Genomic DNA, 18,096 nt, shown 5'->3' with positions numbered 1-18,096 from the left:
GAGGAATTTAGACGTCATTTAATTATGAAAGTTTGAGTAAAATTCCAGTTAGCCAACGGTTTATGTAAGGGAATGTTTAATCTGTGGTCATAAAGACAGGAGTTTATACAGGCTGCAAAAACATTATACCTTAGACTTAAAAAATCACAGAAAATGTACGACAGTTTAATTACAGCAAAGTTCTGCAAACGTTCAACAGAAGAACCTAATGGAATAAAAATGAATGGAACTGCATAATTCAGAATTATAGATTATGTATCAGCAGTTCTTTATTACCATGGCTTTATTTGCATGGAGGATTTTTTGTCAATTGCCTGTTTTATGAATATCGAAACAATGTCTAAAGGTTACTAATGATTACTTATCAGCTGGGTCAGTTTACACTTGAGCTGTTCATGAAGGAGTTGGATGACATAGAGATAATAATTGCAGAACTTTTGATCCCCGCTACAATCTTGAAGATTTCCTTTGTTTTCTTTGATTTTACACTCCATCTAAGAGAGTTTAATTTTGATTTCAGAGACTCTGGATTGGAAAACCTGGGTGGCAGATCTGGTCTTTAGAAAGAATTTTAGGGAGGTGTGTGGCAACTAAAAAACAAGTATAACCTTCACCCTTCCTTAAGGAAATTTGACGCTAGATTAGGTAGCTGAATCTCAGAAACAAAGTGGGTTCTGTGCTGGTAATTCTGAGTTGTTCACATCCTGCTGGGGTAGTGACAGTTTGCTTAACTCTATGGATTTGAGAAAAGCAGCTGATGGTGTTGGTCAATGCTTTTCAAGTGTCCATCATAAAGGTTGAGTTTTGCAGCCATGGTTAAATCTTCCATTAGAATCCACATCTCTAGGTCGGAAGGTTTAGCATTTTTAAACAAGACTGGACGTTGATTGGCTGCTCCCACATCAAGTCAAACTCCTTTACAAACAGCAAATGTGAAAACATACTGACCTAGTTATTTTTCATGCGTTTGCCTTAACCAGAAAATTTAATGCATGCGTTTTATAAAATATAAATGTTTCTTAGGCTTAGTTGAATCCATTTTGAACTATTTTAAAGGCAGAGTTCATTAGCCTCATTTGCCTCTGAGTTTTAAGGAAAGCAGGACTCAATTCCCATCATCCAGCCATAGTTTACAGCCCCTCACACTCCCGGCCTAACATTACTGCTGCAACAAAAACTGTGAGCAATATTGCAGCTTTCCAATCATGCAGTTTTGATTCAGATTCCAGCTCAGCCGAGAAAAACAAAGACGTGCATGGATCTATTTGTCTACAAGTGGATGCATCAGAATGATGCGGAGCAGGGGGCTTGCAGCCTACTCAGTGTATTTTCAACATATCAAATAAGTAATTTTTCAATGTCATTTATTTGTCTGCTCCTGATTCAAAACGAGACTCAGACAGGCAATTTTGAGATCTATCCTCCATTATCAGAAAAATGCCACAGCTAAAAACACCAAAAGTACGATTTTTATTGAAATGGGTCTTAAAAAACGATTTTCATTTTTCTACATTATTAAGTTTAAAATAAATAAACAATGAACGTCTCAATGTGAATCAATAAAGCTTAAGTGTGGTGCCTTGTTGCACTAATCCTAAAATCCTTTATCTGTTTGAAATGTCTCAAACTACGTCTTTGAAGATTGAATTATTATAAACAATATGGACTCTTCTATCTGAGCCTTTTTGTTATCTTGTGCTTCACAGACAGAACTTCTTCGGCTTATCTCCCTCTTAGATAAAGTTTATGGTAGCTCCATGGGATTTCTTTTATTGATTTATTTAAATTTCAGTGCTGATAAAAAAAAGATTGGCAAATCAATGAGTATTGTAACAACGCCAGCCTTTTGGTTTATTTTTTAGGAACTCAGACATGTGATGTGTCTCAGACTAAGTCTAAAAAAAAAGTTTTGAAACTGGTCTCTAGATGTTTGCATCTTAAAAGGCAGAAAATCAGTAGTTTTTTTTGGACCGAGAAGTTTGTTTGGTAGTAAACTGGTGTTTCTTCGGAGGTTGCCAGGCAGATAATTAACTCTATGACATTTCTTATGACAAGCCCTTCGCTTAGTATCTAGTGTTAAAGGCTTTGTTCTTATCTTTGGGTTCTCTGGTCTTTAGGAATTCCAACACTGCTGCGGATAACGCACTTTCTCTGAGTCATTGTACTAAAATGGTTCTATCTGCATTAAAAACCGGCGATGCTTATTTCCATCACTTTGAGATCCAACAAGATGCAGTTACCATAATGTACTGGATAGTGACTGTATATTAAATATTGTCAGTGACTCTTTATATAGTATATACAAAGCTAGTAAGTTCAGATATTTTTTTTAAAGACAGGTTCATCTTAATTTTTATTTAATCCAGAAATTACAGCTGTGTGGCATATTTGAATTTTAATGCTATCTTCTGTTTAATAAGCTACTTTTCAATATAACAACAACACAAACATTAATGCACCTTTTTCAGTGTTTGTCAACTTTGTAGCACATTTTCATGACCGTACCTTTTAGTTGAGTTTTTTTAAAAGGCCTTATGCCAGAAAAAGATCTGAGACCCTGTGCAACATACACTAAATGTATACTATTGACATAAAAATACCATATTGCAATATTAATTACAATACAAATAAAGCAGTAATGCATTTTTCTCTTCCATGCAAACGAAAGATGAGCAGAGCAACAACTTTTCATGATAATTTAGTTCTTCCAACGGCAGCTGCTTAGAAAGTGTGGAAGTATTTTGTTACTCAAATTATGCAAACCACCAAAAATATACAGGAGTGTTACAGTTAGTTTTGTTTCTTTGCCTGAAGCAACTAATCTATGAATACATAGTAAGAGGAAGTATGAGCTACGGGTGGCGGGAAGCCCAGAAGTAAACAAATCCTTCAAACAGAGATCACTATAGGAGAGTGCTGGTAGAAAAACATCCAAGCTACAAAATGCAAAATAAAAAAACATTTTCCTGACTTTCCTACTGTTATGTTATAGGTGCTGCAAGAAGTTACTGGCAACATTTTTGTTTTGCTTTTGCACATCTGCAAGGAGTCAGAAGAGCACAATTCCACCAGTTAAAAAGAATAAAAGTGTTTTCGGAAGAGTGTGTAACAAGTGTGTGTAATTGCAAACAGTGGGGTGAATGCCATTAGAGCTGATCTGAATAGCTGAACCAGCAGAAATTGCTGACACTGATAAATACATTGGAAATTAAGACTCAGGCATCGCTTGAAACACTAAAGTCAGAACATCTGTCAAAAAAGGATGTGATTATATCTCTTCAGTCTTATACTTTTAATCACAGACATTTTTTTTATTCTGCTACTTGAAACTATAAATTCTTATCTTGTTTTATATATACATTGTTTTAAAAAAAATAGGATTTATTTTCTGGATCATTTTGTCGACACCAATTGTGCAGCCTGTTTATTTCATTCAGAATAACCTTTATACAGTACTGCAAAAAAATCAACCTTGTGAAAAAGTGGGTCAGTTCATTTTCTCACATTAGACACCACTGAAAGTACATTAACCGCGTATAATGTCTTATTAATGTATGGTCCTCTGGTGTTTTCAACATGACCTTGAAAAGGCCAAGTAACACCGACATAAATCTGTGTTTGACTGCTGAGATTAGAAAATCTTAAAAATACTTGCTTATAAAGTTGGAAATAATTTCAAAAAATAGTTTAAAATGTAGTTTTGAAGAAATTCTTGACTGGAATATTTGCTGTGTTCTAGTGTTGCAATGCAATGCAACACTAGAACAGCACCTGTAACCCCCTGGCACGAGTTCCTCCCTGAGACTGAGAGGAGGACTGTTGGCCTTGCCAAAAAGAAAAAAGTGGTGCTGATGTTTGTAAGATATTACAGAACTGTTCATGAGAAATAGATGCAGAAAATGTAACGTGTAACATGCATGTCATCGCTTCTTTCGACAGTTATGGGTCCTACAGCCGGCATGAACAGTTTCAAATCGAGGTATATAAGTGCAGCGGGCGCACACAAAACCTACATAAACATTACAGCCATGATCATCACAGTTAATGATGTGTTTGTTCCTTGTTGTCCAGCGTTCCCCCGAATCAAAGGAGTTTCAGAAATCCCACATTTTGACTGAGTTTTACTGTTTGGTCTTCTCTCTGTGCTGGCTTCCAACCAAGATTACATTCTGCAGTTGTTGTACAGAGGTAGAGCAGTTGACCTCTGATTAAAGCATCGCAGGTTCAATTTCTGCCTTGCTTGGCCATGTGTCGAAGTGTCTTTGGGCAAGACACATTGTTCCCGGTGGTAACAGGTTGGCGCCAGTGTTCCGCAGCGGGGCCACTATCATTGTGTGAATGTGCATGGGTGAATGGGACTGTGACAGTTGAAGGCTTTGGGCCTTCTAAAAAGGTAGTAAAGCGCAATGTAAGTAGAAGCCGTTTACCATTTAGGCCATTCTAAGGTTTTTGGGAGCCTTATGCTAACACGCCCTCCTTCTCATGAGCAATGCTGGGATAAGGGAGGATGCACATGTAGCTGCATACACTCATTGATTAAAGAAAAAGGCTATCCACATGCTTTAATTAGTATAATAATGGTGCAGCTAAAAATAAAATCTTACTGTCAGAAAATTGTTTTGCTGATATGTCACTGCACACGTTATTATGTCCTGTTTGGTATGATGTATACTGTAGTTTTTTTTTTACCTCAGCTTGTTTCTCAGGTAAAGGTGGACTGTTTATCCCATAAGTACTCAATGATTAGTCTTAAAGTTTTTCTTTCTGTTTTGTTTTGGCTGTAAAAGTTACAGTCCTGGAAATGAAAAACAAAGAGTAAAAAGATACATTAAAGATACTCCTTCAGGCTAATAGTGACAAAGAGATTTTCTTCACAACCGTGATCCATTATTGATGTGAAGACATTGATTTTCACAATAATGGATGATTCTCATGGAGAACTTTTGGGAACCATTTAACATCTCGTTTGTGAGTTCCTCTTCTTCTTTAGAGGACTATACCAATTACCAAAGGGAAATCTGATGACCTCAAAAGTCTGTGGGGTTTTTTACTCGTTGGTATTGTTGTCCCGCTAAAGTCTACTGCTGCAGTGTTAAATTCATCATAAAACATGGGGAAAATTACAAGTATATTTTTCTGAATATTTCTCTTACACACTAAGATTCAGGTTTGCTCACGTAGATGACATTTATTTCAGAAGACAGAATCGAGAGACATGGCTGCTGTTTGATCCTGGATAGAGGAGCAGGGAAGATTGGATTGTCATAAAGATAATATTTTGTGTGTCATCGCTAACTGAGGCCATGCTGTGTTTATATAAAGTAATAAATCAAACCTTCAAAACCCTTGAGAGTGAATGTTTTCCAAAAACAAGTGAGTTGGATGAAATGAATGCCTAATAACAATCACAACAGATTAAAAAAAGGTTATCAGCTTATGAAAGGCTGAAATGAATAAAACATGTAATCGAACGATTTGTTTTCACGATTGAGTAATGATTTTTATTGATTCAGTAATGCATCCCGAGTCACGCAGCTTGATTATTAAGTGTTACTCTTGCGTTTCCTGTTCGGTGAAGTTCAGATCAGCTCTTACATAATGCCATTTTGATGTCCAGGGATTAGGCCGAGTTCCTCTCTGCAGCCTGACTGGATGGCTGAACCCCCCCCCCTTAAGTCACCTCTGGGGAAATGATGACAGGAATAAACAAAACAAAAACAAAAGATGAGAAACTTTTCTTTTTCTTAACTTCCATTTTAGCAGCTTGGTCGTGGCAAAAATTAAGATTTTAAAGATAGCAAAAAGACAAGCTAACAGTGATGAATGGGGCTGAGTGAGTGCTGCTGAACGCAGTGAACAGGTGTTCTCGCTCCGGAAGTGTGGTTGTCTCTTGCCGGTAGCAGGTAAAAGCTGCCAGGAAGGGATCCTAAAAAAAAAAAAGGTGGAGGACTGTTGCGCAAATACAGGACCTTACTGTGTACTCTGTAAACCGACTGGCCCGTGAACTCTGGAAAAACCAAGCAATGACTTTGGTTCTGGTCAGACACTGAGTTTGAGGGAATCCCTACACAATAGTTTTCAGGAGCTGTGGCTCATAGAAATAAAAATGTTTTTACTGTACGTTCACGCAAACATCCACATGCAAACACGCGGCGGGTTTTGCTTTTCTCTTATGCCTGCTTTTGCTTGAACAGTGAGAGTAAAGTAAACAGAGCTGAGCACTCTGAGCCATCTGCCTAATGTCACTGTGGCCCATATCTGTCATGCCCCCCTTTCACCCTCTCACTCATTTGTACTCTTCCTACTGCTGTCATCCTTACATTGTCCTTTTCCTTTCTCATCCTGTCTCTTTAGACCACTTATTTCCTTTTTACCCTCAACAACTGTCATTTGTCAGCGTTATCTGAGTTGTCTGGTGTTTTATCCCGCCCCTTGTTTGCCTTTTTTTTTTTTAAACTCCCTTCTCCATTACCCATCTGTTTCTATTTTCCCTTCACAGAATTCATTGCAGCCACGATACATATGCATGCATCCATTTATGCTTCTGTTTGCACGTGAATACAGTCGTAATAATGTGTGTTTATCATTCATTTTAGTTAGACGTTAGAAAAAGCTGAATACTATCGATCATTTAAATGTGAGTGGAGGTTTCCTCGTCATGGAGATGTAAAAAAAAAAAATCCACAACACAGACATAGCAACCCGTCCTCACAAAGACGTGTTTTGCTGTGTCTGTTGTGTTGTGATTCTAGCCAGGATCATTTTACTGAACTGCTGCAATTATTGGTACAGGAAAAATCTATACCCTTTAGTGGACGTTTGACGAGAAGAAGGTAGCAGAGCAGTGGTAACATAATCTAGGATAACAGCAGCTGACGCACAGAGAGTCTGCATGAACTACACCTCTGGGTTTTTACAAATAAAAAAGTTTGTAATGCGAGAGGGACGATGCACGTCAGCGAATCATGCTTATGAACAAAAAGGGACGATTCAATCAAGGCAGGTGTGTGCCTTCAGCTAGAGCCGACAAATAAATTGCTTCGTGCATATTCAGATGCATATTTTTGTGTTTTTTCTGAAACAAATATCTTAATCTATACCAGAGTTTTCCATGTTTCTGAAGATGAATTTACAACAGTTGCCCTCTCCATGCCCTCTTGATTGACCAGTTTCCGTTTAGCATGTTCTTCTGGAGTAAGTTCAGAACACGGTGCCTTCAGCGGCATGTTTACTGATTGTCTCCGTATTCACCTTGGTGAATTTGGGTGTCTGTTGTGCAGTTTATTTATAGCTTCTCGGGTTATCTAAATGCTAAAATAGTGTGTTTTTGGCTGCAGAAGACGGCAAAGTTGTTTGTCATTCCCACATGATATTTATGGCAGAAAGCAGTGGATGCAGTTTGTTTATTCTAAGAAAGAAATGTAGTGTTGGCGGTTTTGTTTATTTTTGGTGTACTTACTCAAAAAACCTGAAAGAAACCATCTGTGGGACCTGAGTTGAGTGAGAAAGTCATACTCTTTTGTGGAAAATAAGAGTTGTACCTCTGATTCAAAGGAAAAAATGTGTTTTGTGTTTGTCAACAAAAAATCTGGAGCAAGTGTTTGCCCTGACAGCAGTTTGTACTATCAGTTTTTAAGTTTTGATGCTGCTCATTTGTCCTTTGGATATGGTGCTTTGGGGGGAAAGAGTTTTAGAGTCTTGAAGCTGCAGACCATCCTTATTTTGCACAGAGAGAGGCTTGGTTTGCATTACTTACAGCAAGTTCAACTCAATATAATGGGAGATTGCACTGTTTTACATATTGTTTACATGTTTTTATTTTATGGATACAATTATATCTCAGTAACATGGTGGGGGGTTTCCTGTCCAGTTCATGTGAGATTCTTTCTTTGTAGTCTTTCTTTTTGTATTTGCTATGACTTTTTTATTTTTTATTTTTTTATAAGTACAGACTTGTAGGAGGTGCTAAGGATGTTCACCAGTGCAGGAGGTCCTCATTGCAGGGACCAGAGGTTGCCTTAAATTTCCGATTAGTAACAGACAGAAACAGTTAAAGAAAAAAAAACTAGATTCTCCAAAAGTTTCACATTTGTTTTGACTTATGTATGTTAATCCAAACTGTGTTCACATGATAGAATGGGAGTTATTTTATGACCAAACACATCCAAAAACAACATGTTTCTAAAATCTAAAGATGATGTGATCAGCAGATTTAATTTGGTATTTAAAAAAAGGCAAATATGATCTTCATTAACCAAGAGAAAAGAGATTAGAAATTACCAATGTTTTTCACACACTAATTTGCTACAATAAACTCAAGTTTGGTATTTGTAGTGCTTCTCCTTGCTTACTTTTCAGTGTTGCTTAGTGACTTTACATCTCAAATTTATCCTAATTATAAAAACACAATTTGGTTTGTCCATTTTAATACTGGATTTTCAAAGAAACCTTAGAGTTTTTGGATTTATTTTTATTTGGTTGCTGCAAAAGCAGCACTTTCTTGACAAAAAAAGCAATGACTACTTTTTTACATTTTGCCAATATAGTTAAAGATGTTTAGCTTTGGGCTATGATGTTTTAAAACATTAAAAGAAGAATAATGTCCTCTTGTTCGAGTTGTCTTTTTTATCTTTGTGTGGAAAAACATGGGATAACTGCTGGATCACAGCACCATGACAGACATGATTTGCTTTTGCAAATGTACAAAGAACAGATTTCAGTAGCCATTGTTTGTGTAGGGAATCTTATGATATAAATTCATGTTTGGTTTTTTAAATATTGTATTTTTAACACCTTAAATGAAAGATTTATTGTTCATTTTGCTGTTGTGTCGTTACATTTTTATCCAGTAGATGTTTGTAAAAAATCTTGGAAGAGTTTTTTCTTGTAAATTTACGACTTTATCTCGTAATTTTATGTTTTGGTGGCCCTAAAACTGAGTTGTAAAAAATAAAATTCTTTTAGAATTTTTTTTATAAATAATTGTGAAATGTTTGTAAAAATTCAACAGTTTCAAACCACAATCTCTTTTTAAATGAACATATACAAATATTTATCCTTGACCCTGTTGGCGGAGACTTTCCCTCTGGTGCACACTCCCCCAGTTCTTAGTGTCCATATGAGTGAGGAGCTGTCTAGTACAGCCTGGGAATCAGAGCAACTTTTTAAAGGAAGTGGCCCTGTGTCAGGTCAACAACAATTCCCACAAATCAGATAGGAAAACATTTTGGAAGCAGGAGGTTATCCTATCACTTTTTCACATTAAACCACTGAGTCACATCAGCTGATTGCAACCTTATTGTGTAGAGTTTATGGCTGCAGCACACATGGCTGCTGTAATAATGACAAGGAGATTAGGGGTGGTGGTGGGGAGGGGGGTAACAACCCAAACAACTGGGACTATTTCCTGTTGAAGGAAATATGTGTGTTCTGTAAAACATATCCGACAGTGGAGGAACCATAACATTTGAAATATTTATGAAATTACAGTGAGAACAATGAATTACCAAAACACAGAGCAACAGACAACCAAAGGATTATTGTTGCATTCATAGATTTTGCAATTTGTTGTGGTTTTATTGTTTTAACTTAATTTCTGATGTGAATAGGAAATTCATTGAGTATCTTAACCAAATATAAGTCCCAGATCAGAGCATTGAAAATGTAACCAGCCAGTAGCTAAAGAGTCCCACTCCAATCATATTTTGAACTTTTCTAAAGTCGTTCCAAAGGGTCTTTTAATTATGATTACCGGTACACTGTTTTTGGGCCAAAATAAGAAAAAACTGTAGTTTTCTAGGACATAGTTTCTGCAGATCAGCAGGAGTTCATCAGAAATTTGACTCAGAGTTGTGGGTGGGACTGTTGGTGCTGAAGTAAGCCTCTGCTGATATCCTATCCTCCCTTTGTTTACACTCTCTCCCGCTAGCTTACAGCCCCTTGCAACCTCAAGCTGACATGAGTGGTGCAACTAAAATGGCGAGCAACACTGGAGCTATCAAGCTGTACCTTTTTGAGCCAGATGTCAGCTCAGACGAGGAAAAACGAAGACGTACATGAATCTTGTTTTTCACAAGTGGATGCATCAGAATGGGGCGGAGCAGGGAGACTTTGGCCCGCCCATTTCAGTTGCTCCTGATTCACAGCGAATTCACAGAAATATTCAGAAATGCAATTTTTATTCTTATTTATATGTCCTCCACCAACAAAAAAAAGGAAACAAAAATAAGTTTTAAACACCAAAAATTAGATTTTCATTGGAGTGGGTCTTTAAAGAACCAAATTAAAAAAAATTTGGAAATATCCCTTTTTGAGTATTATTGGTAACACTTAAACAAATCTTTTATTTAAATAAACAATACATTCTATATATATATTTTTTAATTTAAAATGTATTTTTGATTATTTAAAAAAAGGCATAAATGTATGCTTATTGTACGCCTGTCACAAAGCTGAGCTTTGTCTGTGCACGCACAATTCATAACAGAATGATTGTTATATTATTATAATATTATTATTATATAATATTATACAAGAGTCTCAGAATGGCCCATGAAGTGCCACTCTTTGCTTCTGCAAGGCTTTTTGATGTAACACGGATGTTTTTCCGAGTGTTCCCAGCTTTTTTGCTGGAAAACGTTCTCACAGGCCGTCTATTAAATCTCTGATAAACATTCATGTGTGGTAGTGATTTGCTAAGTCTGAATGTCTGGTATCACTAAGCAAAGAAGGAAACCGTGTCAAAAGTGATCCAAAGAAGAGACTTTTCCCCAAGTATTTCATAGATTTTGTTTCACATTAGTGAAGTTAGATTTGTGGTGCAGTCATGCTGAATGCGTGTTTCCTGATTGTGTCCTCTGCAGGTGAGTGCTAATGTCCTGATCTTCCTGTGCACCAACATCATTGGCATCTGCACCCACTACCCTGCTGAAGTTTCACAGAGACAAGCCTTTCAGGAGACGAGAGGATACATCCAAGCCAGGCTTCATCTACAAAGGGAGAATCAGCAGCAGGTGGGGATGCACATACTCCTTCCTTGTATCTGTTCTCTGAAACATTAAGACTTATAGATGAATCAAAAAAGATTCTGAAAAATAAAAGATTGCATATTGGGTTTTGGTTATCTTTCCACCTAATAAAATCATTCCTTTTATGGAATACTTTACTGCAAAGTAATTTTGCTTCAGAAAATGACGGGTCTTGCCAAAATACATAATTAAAATTCACATATGAAACCTCTAAACCTTACAATACATATTCTGGACACAGTAATGAGGTACTACGATGAAAAAAAGGAGGAGCTGGAAATTTTTTACTGCTGCAACATTCTCACACAAACGCCATGTATCCCATCCAACATCTCCAGCGTATACATCCCTGCACGTGTACCATCAGACAATGGCTACAAGGAGAGTTCATGTTGCTGCCGTCCTGGGATGCTTTTGTGTACCTCTGTGCGTGAGGGGGAAGACATTTTCCAATTATGTCATCCTTTAGTGCGGTTCTCTGCCTCTTACTATGAGCAATTACAGAAGAGAAAAACTAAAACTGTTAAACAATTTATACAACTCTGTAGTTTATTTTGAAAAAAAAAAAGTGAAAATCTGCAATATTTTAAATCATAAATGATGCCTCGTTGGCATCATGTTGGGCGTCAAAAACCCGACTTTAAATTACTGTAGATTCAATATTTTAAAAGTATGAGATAAGTAGATTTTAGGGCTTATTGACCTTAGTTGCTAAACTGTTAATCCATTTTTTTGCATTAAACTTCAGTTATCAATGCAGGTTAGCAAAACTTCTGGCAAAAAGTAAACAGCAGCTGAGCAGATGACATTAGAAATCACCCAAAATGTGCTGCATTTAAAGTCCAAAATAAAGAAAAATAATTCCATTCTGAAACCATGAAGTTCATTCTGAACCTTGTGATATCAAAGTTAGATGAAAGGTTATATTTAAAGATGTTTCAGCTGAAACAGCGTGTTGATAAAGGTGACACTAGAGATGATGCAGTTTTGCATGACAGAGCGATAAAAAATCCGATTTAATCCATTAAATCCAAGAATCAACAGAGTTTTTCTTTCACAAGAAAAGAAATCCCTTGTAAACACCCGATGTTCACACATACTAGTAGAAATGCGACACCTTACGCAGTTTGAATGGTTTTGATCTGTTTTCTTTTTTGTGTGTTTCCCAGGAACGCCTGCTGCTTTCAGTGTTGCCAAGGCACGTTGCCATGGAAATGAAGGCTGACATCAATGCTAAGAAGGAAGACATGATGTTTCACAAGATCTACATCCAAAAACACGACAATGTTAGGTGAGTCGCTCTGATGAGTTGGCTGTGAATCAGGATGTTGGCATCTAAATGATCTTTATGTTTAATTTTTTGCTTTTCTGGATAAATTAATAAAATATTTTATGTCTTTTGACATGTTACACTGTGGAAAATGTGAAATTTAGAAGTAAAAAAGTATGTTTAGAGGTGTTGCTCTTCTAAAGCAATCTAACCCACAACAAAAACGAACTCCAAACCCTTTTGGTGCAGACATGAAGACCAGTAGAGTCCAGGAGTCACAGTCAGAGGAGGGTGGAATGGTTTGGTAGTGTAGGCTAATTAACACTGTTCAGGGAATACTTCATTTCTCACAACCAATATAAGAAAATCCCAAAAGATGGAGAGCTTCAGCACACTTTCAATTACAGCAATAAGCAAATCCTGCGTGCACAGTCCCTCATGTAAACCCTGCCTCCACACACGCTGTTCATGCACAGGGAGGACCTCAAGGGCAAATGTCACCTTTCTCCCAGAGTCAGCTGCCCTGACAGGAACAAATCATAATTATAAAGGCTGCTGGGGTTAAAACTGTTACTAAAAGCTAGTTTTGCACAACCTTAATTATTCTTTTCTCTATTTTCTACCTGTCCAGTATTTTGTTTGCAGACATTGAGGGTTTCACCAGTCTGGCATCACAGTGCACAGCTCAGGAGCTTGTCATGACGCTCAATGAACTCTTTGCCCGTTTTGACAAGCTGGCATCGGTAAGGAGACCTGGATAAAAAGTTTCCAAAATATTTTTCCTTTAAAAAACAACAACAACTCCATGTATTTTGTGTCTTGGTTTTCAGGAGAACCACTGTCTCCGAATAAAAATTTTGGGCGATTGTTACTACTGCGTGTCTGGACTGCCTGAGCCGCGAGCGGACCACGCCCACTGCTGTGTTGAGATGGGCGTCGACATGATTGAGGCCATATCGTGAGTCACACTGGTGTTTTTTGGATGTTGTTCTCTCTGCAGGTCTGTTTATGGCCTGCTTGCTGAATGGGGGAAACTGACGGTGGTGTCTCTGCAGGTTGGTGCGCGAGGTCACAGGGGTCAATGTTAACATGCGCGTTGGCATTCACAGCGGCCGCGTGCACTGCGGCGTGCTCGGACTCAGGAAGTGGCAGTTTGACGTGTGGTCAAACGATGTCACGTTGGCCAATCACATGGAGGCTGGAGGCAAGGCAGGGTGAGAGGACAGCAATACAATAAAAGCAACAAAGAAAAAGACAAATTTGAGGTTGTTCATTTAAAAACAGCTTTTTGAAACAGATTTTTTAAAGGCCAGTTCTGATGATTTTTATTTTTTATTAACCCAGGTTCTGGAACAGCAATAAGTATCAAGTAAAAACTTTTTAAAAAGGTTTAAACCTTTGCTTTTTACTGAACTAACTTTCCTACTGAGTACATAGTATTTAAAAAAGTTAAAGCAGTTGTTAAAACTTTAAGATGATAAAACAAAATAAGGAAGAATCATGAAGTTCTGATTAATTGATTCATGCACAAATGTCTATCAAGATAAAGGATGAAGGGATAAAAGCAGCTACCTTTTCTTCCCTGCGACACAGGCGCATCCACATCACAAAGGCCACATTGCAGTACCTGAACGGCGACTATGAGGTGGAGCCAGGCTTCGGAGGGGAGAGGAACGCGTATCTGAAGGAGAACAGCATCGAGACCTTTCTGGTCCTCGGCTGCAGCCAGAAACGGGTCAGTGGACAAACAATTAAGAGGCTTAGAATTCCACAGAGAAACTGCACATATTTTTGTTAAAGTTTGTGTTATAAAAGATAAAAAGTTGAAGTGGGATTTATTGATCTGGGAGGGTGAAGGTGGTAAAAACCAATGAATTCTCTGTGTGTTATCATGACCTGGAGCCAAAGTTACGGAAAGAAACCTTCATTTAGCGGCCGTTGTTTTGTAACCTTTTGCAATCAACAACACAACCATTCAGCTCATTGTGGTTTGGATTTCACAGCATTGAATGCTGAACTTCATTTAGTTTTTTATTTATTCTTTTAATAAAAACACAGCGGTTTAAATGTATGTTAATATGAGAAGCCATTAACGTCTGAAAGAAAACAGACCACCAGATCAGACAAAGTAATTATATTTAACTACATAATAAAATGGGTACAATAATCTATTCATTTATAGAAGCATCTCTGAATACTGAAAGTCTTTTGTTCTAATTATGCAAACCTGCCTCAGTATTTATGCTTCAGTAGTAAGAAATAAAAAGAAGAACTCAACAAAATGAATTCCTTATAATGAGTTCATGGTCTTTATTTTGAGCAAACTGTCCACTGAACACACACATACTGTGCTTCAGCTGATGGTAGAATCCCCTTAAGGTGCTCTAAGTAGAATAGTTCAAAACCAGTTTTTGGTCTGAAAAAAACAATAAATCCAATTGCTTCAAAAACCTAAAGAACTTAATAAATGAATTGATTATATTCTATTCCTGCTTTCAGCACTTGTAGTCTTTGGTAGTAAAGTAATTATCGGGCCAAAGATATTTTATGGAACAATTTTCATTTTTTCCAAATTCTTAGATTATTTCAATCAGTTTGAGCCCATGCATCCAGACTGAGCAAGAAACGCGCTGCACCTCCTTCAACCTTTGCTCACGCTGTGGCCTCCTCCCAAAGCCCCTGCAGATGATCTGTTTACGGTCTCCTGCATTGGCTCTGCTCTACACTGCTGTCCCTCTGGCCTTGATGCTGATGTTTTTTGTTGACCTCGCTGAGTCCCACCTGGATTTCAAATGATTTCAACAAGCTTGCCTACTTTTGCTCTGTTCTGGGTTTCTTTACAGGAACGCTGCTTTAATACCCTTTCAAAATAAAGTACAACTTTAAAGCCCAGATTATATGTTCACACCCTACACAGACAAAACAATGTATAATCTTTATAATTCTTTTATCTCTTTGTAAATATTTTGAGATTACACTAAGTAGAAATGAATAAACCATCACCATGAACTTAAAGAATATAGTGTTTTAAAATCAAAACATATTGTTATTTTAGGTACACTTTAAAAAAATACTTGATTTGATCCTTTTCTGTAATGTTTTAATTTTATAAGAGGCTCCAATTCATATATTGTTTCATTAGTTTCTTGCAAAATGAAGCTTTTCATGGTAATTTTCTGTTTGACCACACCTTCTGGGATTTGTTTTTCAGATATTTAACTGCCAATCTTTTTATGAAGCTTTTGTATGTTACTAAGAAAGAATGTCAATTAAATTTTAACCTGGAAAGCAAAAATATTTTCTGCACCTAAAGCTTAGCATCTGTTCTCAAATACAACAGTTCACTAAGTGAAGCATTTTTGCAGTGAGCTTAGCTTCAACAGCAGTTGATAGAAGCTGAAGCTTCATATAATCATCTTTCTTCACTATTGGCTGAAAAGAAGGAGCTGCAACTAATTCAGACTTTCCAAGTACCATCATGGACAATGTCTGCAGAGACATCCTCAACACCAGTTCCAATGTATGTTTATTAACGAACATTTTAAGTCAGATTTCCTTCTTAAACGCAGTTCTTGATTTGTAAAACTAAATTGGACGGCTGGATCGAGGTCAAACAAAGTGTGCACAAACTGAAACATAAACTAAAGGAGAAAAGAGTAGCCGACTGCAGGGTGTATCATTTTTTTAAGAGAAGCTCTAGCAGATTTGTATCATCTTGCAGATGGGCTTGTCAGGGAAGTCCTCTCTTCTCTTGTTGGTGAAACACAAAAGTGCTTTTGCTCACACAGTTCGCTGCGCTGAATGAGAACGGTTGGTCTAAGTTTGGTGTTGTTCCCTCCGAGCAGAAAGAGGAGAAGGCGATGATGGCCAAGATGCAACGGACGAGAGCCAACTCCAACGAGGGGCTGATGCCACACTGGGTCCCTGAGAGAACCTTCTCCAGGCCCAAAGACTCTAAGGTCTTCAGACAAATGGTAAGGCTGGACACCAGTATGAAGCTGCGCTGTGAAAGAGGCAGCCTGTGCTTTTTCTGAGTGTCATAATTCTGCACCACTTCATTATTTTACAGGGTATTGAAGAGTCCTCCACTAAAGACAAGTGAGTGCACACTCTTGCAGCACTTCACGGCTGAATTTCAATGATCCTGTTCCACTGTGCTGAGCATGCATCCTCTTTTGTTTCTGCAGCCGTGGTGTGCAGGAGGTCATGAACCCAGAAGACGAGGTGGATGAGTTTCTTGGGCGGGCTATTGACGCGCGCAGTATTGACCAGCTCAGAAAAGACCACGTGAAGAAGTTCCTTCTCACTTTTCAGACCCCCAGCCTAGAGAAAAAGGTGCAAACTAACATCTCTGATCCTGAACCAAGTCCCTTTCTTTTTAATTGCAAGTGACTAAAAACATCAACGTTTGATCATGATTTTTTCATTTGATTTCTTACAGTATTCGAAGAAAGTTGATGACCGCTTTGGGGGCTATGTTGCCTGCACTCTGCTTGTTTTCTGCTTCATATCTTTCATACAGATTGTCATCTTTCCGCAGTAAGTAGTTCATATCACAGATGTAAAACTGAATAATTCAACTTCTGTAGAAAAGCTTCAAAGATTTTTCAAAAATAACTTTTTAGTAAAATAAACTACAACAAAATAGATGCTAAAAAGGTGGTAATAATTTATGATGACATTTCAAGTTATTTACTTGTAGGGTTATTTATATCTATATCTATGATTATGGATAACAAATGCCATTCTCAATCTATTTTTTTACTATCATTTTATTTACATGCATATACTTTGTATGCTATCAATGAAGTATCCTGTTGTAAACCTAATAAAAACTAACTTTATAAACAGCAGAACCAGTGTTAAAAATCCTGAATTTGTTTTGACTTTTTACAAAAAAAAAAAGTACTAACACAGTGCCAAAGATAAGTTTAGTTGGAATAGTTAACTTTATTATTAATTGGAATTATTATTAGGAAACTTGTGAGCCAACTGCCACTTTCTGTCCTGTTATGGTCACACTAAGGTCATATCATAAAGCATTTAAAAAAATGACAAATGTGACAAATTAAAAGAAAATTTAAATTAGAGCTATCTTTGGTGTTTTTAAATTCTGAATGACAGCACTTGTTGAGTATTTTGAAGTGAAAACAGAAACATTTTTTTGTTTGTTTAATAATTTCACCTAATATATCATAATTTTATGATGTTCTAACTTGTTTAAAGTTGTAATACTTTAGGTTATCAACTGTTACAGACTACATTATTGGTTATGATTAGATAGATTCTTTGCAATGAACAGATATTATTGAACAATTACTGTAAATCCTTCAATTTAATAAATAATATTTGAATCACTCTGAGGATGAGCTCAAAAAGACAAAACGCTGATCTTTTTTTTGTTTTGATTTTTGTCGACAACAATAGGTTTCATAGGAAACAGGCGTCGATATAAACAGTCCATATCTGTAACTTTGTAACAAAATGTATTAACATGGTTGTCATGATGAGCGTTGTCCTCATCTGAACTGCTGCAAGAAACTAAAAATTAAGCCACGGGTAAAAAAACATAAACAATTACAGAAAAAATACTTATTTAAAGGTGTGTTTCTGGCTTTTGTTCTTCAGCACCCCAGTAATGCTGGGAATCTACGTGTCTATCTTCTTTATCATGGCCAATATCCTCTTCATCTGTGCCATATACTCTTGCATCAAGGTACTTGAGCTCATGCTGACACAATGACCAAACTACACGTGTGTGTTTGTGTAGTTCAAAAAAAAAACCTGATTTGTGTTTGC

The 18,096-nt window shown here is 37.1% G+C and overlaps 1 protein-coding gene across 2 annotated transcripts in view; it reads left to right on the top strand.

Moving 5' to 3' along the window:
- Positions 1-18,096, top strand: part of adcy6a (adenylate cyclase 6a) — a 42,687-nt gene that overhangs the window by 18,668 nt on the left and 5,923 nt on the right. For both annotated transcript variants that reach the window (XM_023957129.2, XM_023957130.2), the window contains exons 4-14: positions 10,863-11,012; positions 12,197-12,318; positions 12,929-13,040; positions 13,128-13,255; positions 13,353-13,511; positions 13,891-14,032; positions 16,143-16,271; positions 16,367-16,395; positions 16,485-16,632; positions 16,739-16,836; positions 17,926-18,013. In XM_023957129.2, the coding sequence (XP_023812897.1) occupies positions 10,863-11,012; positions 12,197-12,318; positions 12,929-13,040; positions 13,128-13,255; positions 13,353-13,511; positions 13,891-14,032; positions 16,143-16,271; positions 16,367-16,395; positions 16,485-16,632; positions 16,739-16,836; positions 17,926-18,013 (1,305 nt within the window). The remainder of the gene's footprint in view (positions 1-10,862; positions 11,013-12,196; positions 12,319-12,928; positions 13,041-13,127; positions 13,256-13,352; positions 13,512-13,890; positions 14,033-16,142; positions 16,272-16,366; positions 16,396-16,484; positions 16,633-16,738; positions 16,837-17,925; positions 18,014-18,096) is intronic.

The sequence above is a fragment of the Oryzias latipes genome, chromosome 7 (genome assembly GCF_053564925.1).
Source record: "Oryzias latipes strain Hd-rR chromosome 7, Olatipes_Hd-rR_3.1".
Lineage (NCBI taxonomy): Eukaryota > Metazoa > Chordata > Actinopteri > Beloniformes > Adrianichthyidae > Oryzias > Oryzias latipes.
This window is presented reverse-complemented; position numbering and strand designations above follow the sequence as displayed.